Here is a 7,700-nt window from a genome sequence, read left to right as displayed (position 1 = left end):
ATCATCAAAAGTGGTGGAGCTGGGGCCGCCCACCCCGCCCCCGTTGCCTCCGCGGCAGGAGTGGGAGATGGTGCTGTAGGAGTTGGCGGTTCGCCTCAACTGCGCCAAGTACAAGAACTGCATGAAGGCGACAGCTGCCTGCAGGGCTTCGTGGGCCGGGAGATGCTGGCCTTCCACCACAGCCTGCTCGCCTGTGCTTCCGGCCTGGGCCCGGGCGCCACTTGCCGCGGCGGCTCCAGGTGCAGCCCGCGCGCCGCCAGTTCCCAGCCTCAGTGCCAGGTGTGCGCGGAGTGGAAACGGGGGATCCTGAAATATCACACCAACAGAAACGGAGACGTCCACTGGGGCAACTGCCAGCCGGGCCGCTGGCCCGCGGACGCCTGGGAGGTGGCCAAGGCCTTCATGCCCCGCGGACTGGCGGACAAAGCAGGACCCGAGGAATGTGATGCAGTGGCTCTTTTAAACCTCATCAACGCCTGCGATCACTTCCTGGTTGATGGAAAGAAAGTCACAGAGGTGATTAAGGGTCGTAACGGTATCATGCACTCTTCAGAGAGGAAGGTATCTTCTATGTGGCTTCGAGATTTCCAGATAAAGAACCAACATTTTCTGAATGAATTCCGTAATATCCCAGAGATTGTGGAGGCGTACTCCAGAATAGAAGAGCTGTTGACATCGGACTGGGCCGTCCCCATCCCCGAGGAAGATCATCGAGATGGGTGTGACTATGAAACAGGCATTTACCTGCGTGAGAGCCACGTCCATGAAATCGAAATGGAATTTCTAAAGGAAAAACTTCAAGAGATTTATCTTCAAGCGAAAGAACAAGAGGTGTTGCCAGAAGAGATCCTAACTCTGCTGGAAGCGGTGAGAGAATTTCTAAGAAACGATGAGGATCTTAGGAACGGTCCTTCAGAGGATCTGCAGAAGCTGGGCAGCCTGTGTCTACAGCATCAAAAACTGGATTCAAAGGAGCCTGGGGTCCAGGCAGCCGCAGGGGAGGCCTGAGATTCACAGATTCATTCATACCTCCTCTATTCCTCTTACCCAAGATGTCTTCCACCTCTGACTGTGTCCTGTGTGTTTCCTGAACTGTGGCGCCGCTGTCCCATTCCAGCTGTGGTGCTTAGCTGGCCATGTTGCCTCTGAACCTTCAGGGACAGAATTGCCATGGTCCCCGCTGCCCAGGGCCTAGCCACCTGGAGGAGTGGCCCAAGAAGCTGAGCTCTTGCTTCCTCGGCTGCCCATCAAGGATGTGATCTGGCCCTGGCCCGTGTGGCTCAGTGGATAGAGCGTCAGCCTGCAGACCAACGGTCCCGGATTCAATTCTGGTCAAGGGCATGTACCTTGATTGCAGGCTCCTCCCCGGCCCGGGCCCTGGTCAGGACTCGAGCAGAAGGCAACCAATCAATGTGTCTCTCTGACCTCGACGTTGCTCTCTGTCTCTCCCTTTCCCTTCCACTCTCCCTAAAACAAAAATCAATGGAAAAATAACCTTGGGTGAGGATTAACAAAATATTTTTTTTTAAAGGAAAAAATTTAAAAATGGATGTGATCTGTAGAGAAGGGGCAAGGATGGGGGCGGGTGTTCAATGTAAATATTTTTACATTAAAAGACACTTAATGTAATTTTATAAAACCTAAAAAAAAAAAAAAAGTGGTGGAGCTGGGTGCCTGTCTGCTCTGGCACCAGGCCTTTCAGAAGCCTCCACCAAGCCGGAGGCTTCTGAAAGGCCTGGTGCACCAGCGGACAGGCACCCAGCTCCCCCGTGATCAAAAGCGAAAGCGTGTAGGGGACCCTACACGTGCATGATTCAATCATGCACTGGGCCTCTAGTTGTAGAATAATATCATGTAAGGATATTCTTTGTTCTAGTCCATGGCAATTCCCTTTCAAACTGGCTGTTCATTTCTTTTTATATAGACAAGGTCTTAGTTACATTTTCTGCACCTCTACTGGCGGCAAGTAGTGATAGTAGTGACACCCTTTCTTTGGTGTTGCCATTGGTATTTTAATGGGGATTGCATTGAATCTGGTGAGTGCTTTGGGTAGTATGGACATTTTAAGGACATTGATTCTACCAGTCCATGAAAATGGTATGTTCTTCCATTTGTTTATGCCATGTCTTCCTCTATTTCTTTTTTCCATGTCCTCTAGTTTTCCAAGTTCAGTTCTTTTACGTCCTTAGTTAAGTTTATTCCTAAGTATTTTTAAATAAATCTTTATTGTTTAGATTATTACAATTGTTACTCTTTTTTCCCCCCTTAGCTCCCCTCCACCGGATCCACCCCCTCTGCCCTTACCCCCCTACACACTGTCCTCATCCATAGGTGTACGATTTTTGTCCAGTTTCTTCCCGCTCCCCCCACACCCCAAATCCCCCCAAGAATTGTCAGTTCACTCCCTTTCTATGCCCCTGATTCTATTATATTCACCAGTTTATTCCGTTCATCAGATTTTTTATTCACTTGATTTTTAGATTCACTTGTTGATAGATATGTATTTGTTTTTCATTATTTTTATCTTTACCTTTTTCTTCTTCCTCCTCTTCTTAAAGAATACCCTTCAGTATTTCATATAATATGGGTTTGGTGGTGATGAACTCCTTTAGCTTTTTCTTATCTGTGAAGCTCTTTATCTGACCTTCATTTCTGAACGATAGCTTTGCTGGGTAGAGTAATCTTGGTTGTAGGTTCTTGCTATTCACCACTTTGAATACTTCTTGCCACTCCCCTCTGACCCGCATAGTTTCTGTTGAGAAATCAACTGACAGTCGTATGGGTACTCCCTTGTAGGTAACTAACTTTTTCTCTTGCTGCTTTTAATATCCTCTCTATGTCTTTTGCTCTTGGCATTTTAATTATGATGTGTCTTGGTGTGGTCCTCTTTGGCTTTCTTTTGTTTGGGGTTCTCTGTACTTCCTGGACTTGTAAATCTATTTGTTTCACCAGGTAGGGGAAGTTTTCTGTCATTATTTCTTCCAAGAAGTTTTCAATATCTTGCTCTTTCTCTTCCTCTGGCACCCCCATAATTCTGATGTTGGTACGCTTGAAGTTGTCCCAGAGGTTCCTTACACTATCTTCATATTTTTGGATTCTTTTTTCTTTTCCGGTTGGGTGTTTTTTGTTTCTTCTATTTCAAATCTTTGACTTGATTTTTGGGGCCCTCTAGTCTGCTGTTGGATCTCTGTATATTATTTTTTTTTATTTCAGTCAGTGTATGTTTAATTTCTAATTGGTCCTTCTTCATATCCTTGAGGGTTTCACTAAATTTATGGGAGGTTTCTAGAAGATTCTTGAGTAACCTTATAACCATGGTTTTGAACTCTATATCCAGTAGTTTGCTTTCCTCCATTTCTTTCATTTGTGACCTGTTTCTTTGTCTCCACATTTTGGCTGCTTCCCTGTGTTGATAGAATGGCTTTGTGTGCTAGGTGTCCTATAGGGTCCAGTGGCTCAGTCTCCCCATTTACCTGAAGTGGACACTCTTGGTGCACCCCTTTGTGGGCTGTGTGCACAGTCTTGTTGTAGTTAAGTCTTGATTGTTGTTGATATCACTGGGAGGAATTGACGTCCAGATCAGTTGGCTCTGAGGATCAGTTGTTTCTACAATAGGAGATCTTCTGTGCTGGAGACACCCTTATGGGGCAAGACTTGCTTCAGTGGGGCTTTGGTGCTCACTGAGTCTGCCCCCTGAGTGTGTCCCTTATGGATCTGAGGAGTTGTAATCTGGATGGTCCCACTCTGACCGCTGGGTACATTGGGTCTTGGATTTCCAAGGTGGTGCTAATTTAGTCTCTGCCTGAGGCCACCCAGCAGGAGCTATGGAGAGGTCTGCAGATTCCTCTTCTTTGTTTGGGGTTTGGAGGTGAGTCCCAGCTGCGAAGCAATGCAAGCTGCTGTGGAGCCTTGGGCCTTCTATTGGAAGTTCTTGAGATCTCTTACCCAGCTACAGTTTTTTAGGTAATCTTAGATTGCAAAGGGCCAGGCCATTCATATGCAAAGGCCTCTGCATACAGCTGGGGTGAGGTTGTGAATTGGGTGGCGCGAGGTCTCAGGGAATCAATAGGGAAGAACAAACAGCAATGGCTGACCTTCAGCCCTTCTCTAAGAGGCCCCCAGGTCTCAGTGTCCCGCTGTAATCGCTGCAAGCACCTCTGAGAGAAAGCCGCCTTCGTGTTCTTAACTGAAGCCAGACAGTCCAGTTTCCCCCTGTATGAGTCTGAGTCCCCAGAGTCTCGCCTGGAACTGGAGTACAGAGCAGTCAGGATCTTGTGTCTCTCTCCCGATCGAAAAAGACACCCAGGTACTCAGTTGCCAGCCCCTTACTGTGCATGCGTGCCTCCATACCTCTGCAATTTACTTCCGCAGCTCCTCTGAGTCTCAGTGTGCTTTTCTCTTTCCTTCTAGTTGTAGAATTTCCACTCAGCCAGCCTTCCTGTGGTTCTCGATGTTGTCCGTTTTGTCTTTTAGTTGTAGTTTTGAAGTGGTTGTTGGAGGCAGCAAGTTCAGGTGTTTACCTATGCTGCCATCTTGTTTTCTCCCTATTCCTAGGTATCTTAATTTTTTGGTGAAATGGTAAATGGGATTTTTTTTTCATTTCTCTTTCTGTAAGTTCATTATTCATGTATAAAAATTCCATAGATTTCTGGGTATTAATTTTGTATCCTGATACATTGCCAAATTTATTTCAAAGCTCTAGTAGTTTTGATGGAGTCTTTTGGTTTTTCTATGTACAGTATCATGTCATCTGTGAATAAGAACAGTTTTACTTCTTCTTTTCCAATTTGGATGCCTTTTATTTCTGCTTCGTGTCTGATTGCTATGGCTAGCACTTCCAGTACTATATCAAACAGGAGTGGTGAAAGTGGGCATCCCAGTCTTGTTCTCGTTCTTAGGGGAAATTATTTAATTTTTGCCAATTGAGTATGGTATTGGCTGTAGGTTTGTCTTATATGTCTTTTATTATGTTGAAGTATGATTCCTCTATTCCCACTTTACTGAGAGTTTTTATCAACAAAGGATCTTGTATTTTTTCAAATGCTTTTTCTTCATCAATTGATATGATTATTGATTTTTAAAAAATATATTTTTATTGATTTCAGAGAGGAAGGGAGAGGGAGAGAAAGATAGAAACATCAATGATGAGAGAGAATAATTGATTGGCTGCCTCCTGCATGCCCCCCACTGGGGATTGAGCCTGCAACCTGCGCATATGCCCTGACCTCTTGGTTCCTGGGTTGATGCTCAACCATTGATCTACACCCAGCTGGGCTGATTATTGATTTTTGTCTCTCAATTTGTTTATGTGACGTATCACATTTATTGATTTGCAGATATTGTACCATCCTTGCATCCCCAGAATAAATCCCACTTGGTAATGGTGTATGATCTTTCTTATGCAATGCTGCATCCAATTTGCTAGAATTTTGTTGAGGATTTTATCATCTATGTTCAACAAGGATATTGCCCTGTAGTTCTCTTTTTTTGTGGTGTGTTTATCTGGTTTTGGATTTTGGGTAATGCTGGCTTTATAGAAAGAGCTTGGAAGTGTGCCTTCCTCTTGAATTTTTTTTGAATAGTCTGAGGGAAATAGGTTTTATTTCTTCTTTGAATGCTTGGTAGAATGCCCCTGTAAAGCTGTTTGGACCAGGACTTTTGTTTGCTGGAATATTTTTGATCACTGCTTCAATTTCTTTGGTGTTTTTCAGCCTATTTAAGTTTTTTTTGTTATTCTTCCTAATTGAGTTTTGGGGGCTTGTATTTTTCTAAGAATATCTCGCTGAAGTGAATGACTTTCACTACTTCACTTTTTTATTTTTTATCTTTTACTTAAGAAACTAAAAATTTGCGAGGGGGTCCCAAGGCAGGTGCTGGGCATGGAGGTCATGGGGGCATAGGCGACCAAGGAGACAGAACTAAACCTCACATCACCCTGCTTGGCCCCGGAGGATGGCTGGTTAGCCAGAGACGGGTATGATTCCTCAGGGAAGGAACAACCTAAGGCAGGCACAGTCGCATAGGGGCCATCAGGAGAGAACTTGGGGGTCAACAGAGGTGGGGCACAGACCTTCACCCCCCCGCAAGTTTGCAGGGGCCTGAACCCTCACCCCTGCTGAAGGAGATCTCCTGCCCCCATGGCTGCTCAGCTTCACATGCCCAGCTCAAATCGGGACCCAGGTAACAGAGACATGGCCGACAGCAGATGCCCTCTCACTGCAACAAGACTTGATGGAGATGTCTTGCACCCATGATTCGGGGAACTGGGGTCTATGATATCTAAATCCAGCCTAGCACCAGGAATGCTCAGGGCCTACTCAAGAAGGCAAATAATCCTCTCCACTAATAATTACAAGGTAAAACAAGATGGTTGTTAGAGTATTAAATTTGACAATAAAATAGTAGTCAAGTTTTCAGACTAATTTAAATTGTCCAATCAAAATAAGCAAATACTCTAGAAAAATCAATTGTACTGGACAAAAAAGCTGTTCCTAAAGTGTTAACTAAAATTTTTATTGGTAGTTCATCTCATGGTAAATTTGCGTAACATATAATGAACCTAAAGCAGTCACATTTTAGTGCAAAAAAGTTAAATTTAAAAGCTATCAAGATTACAGCATAAAATTTCCAAAAGCCTCCCAGTATTTAAACCAAAAAAGGGGAGATAGTAGAAGAATATCATATAAGGAAAAATATCCTGTAAATAAATTACATCTAGAACATTTTTACTTTAGAAAATTAACTTTCATTTGTAATGCTAACAGCAAGACACCCAGGTAAAACATACATGGTGTCAAAACAAGCCAAAGGAAAATCGTTTGGGCAAAAAAATGAAAAAGGATCGCAAGTCAAATTTATAGAAAACATTCCTTTATTAACTTTTGGTCGAGAATATGTTTGTATATTTTCAGAAAACAACTCCGAGACCATGTGGATTCCTGCAACAGAGAGAAATTGACAGGAGTGCTCCAGCCATGAAGTCAGAAGAGAAACAGTCCAGAGATGGAAGACACTGACCATGCCTTGCTATACTAGCAGTCAGCAGATGTGCGTCACTGCAGATTGCCCAGGACCAAACCAGAGAGGGTCGGACCTGCATTACCACCATTTGTCCACCATCCAGAACTGAAATATCATTGCTGTTATGAACACATAAACAACTGTTGGACATAGAAAAAAAAAAAGAAACTAAAAATTTTTTCCACTTTATTTTATTTTACTAGAGGCCTGGTGCACGAAATTCATGCACTGGGGAGGGTGTCCCTCAGCCCAGTTTGCACCCTCTCTAATATGGGACCCCTCGGGGGATGTCCAACTGCAGGTTTAGGCCAGATCCCTGTGGAATCGGGCCTAAACCTGCAGTTGGACATCCCTCTCACAATCCTGGACCGCTGACTCCTAACCGCTCACCTACCTGCCTGATTGCCCCCTAACTGCTCCCTTGCTGGCCTGATTGCCCCCTAACTGCTCCTCTGCGGGCCTGATAGCCCCCAAATACCCTCCCCTGCTGGCCTGATCACCCCCAAGGCTTTTATTAGTATAGATATGACCCTGCACAGAAAATTTTACTAACCCTGCTTTACAATAAGGGCTTGACGATTGAATCATTAGGACCAGACACCAAGATTTCCTTTCTTTGAATAGTGGAGGGAATACTTATCTTGTCTTTAAGTTGCCCGGAAATTAAAATGAGATAATGA

General features: G+C 44.4%; 1 protein-coding gene across 1 annotated transcript; it reads left to right on the top strand.

Moving 5' to 3' along the window:
- Positions 1–402: 402 nt before the first annotated feature.
- LOC307104002 (uncharacterized protein CXorf38-like) lies at positions 403–1,055 on the top strand (the record flags this gene model as incomplete). Its single annotated transcript, XM_079778655.1, has 1 exon — positions 403–1,055. The coding sequence occupies one exon, from the start codon at positions 403–405 to the stop codon at positions 1,006–1,008; it is 606 nt and encodes a 201-aa protein (XP_079634781.1). The 3' UTR covers positions 1,009–1,055.
- Positions 1,056–7,700: the final 6,645 nt, after the last annotated feature.

This window comes from Cnephaeus nilssonii, assembly GCF_951640355.1.
Source record: "Cnephaeus nilssonii genome assembly, chromosome: 8".
Lineage (NCBI taxonomy): Eukaryota > Metazoa > Chordata > Mammalia > Chiroptera > Vespertilionidae > Cnephaeus > Cnephaeus nilssonii.
The sequence above is the reverse complement of the archived record's forward strand: the minus strand, read 5'-3'. Positions and strand labels throughout refer to the sequence as shown.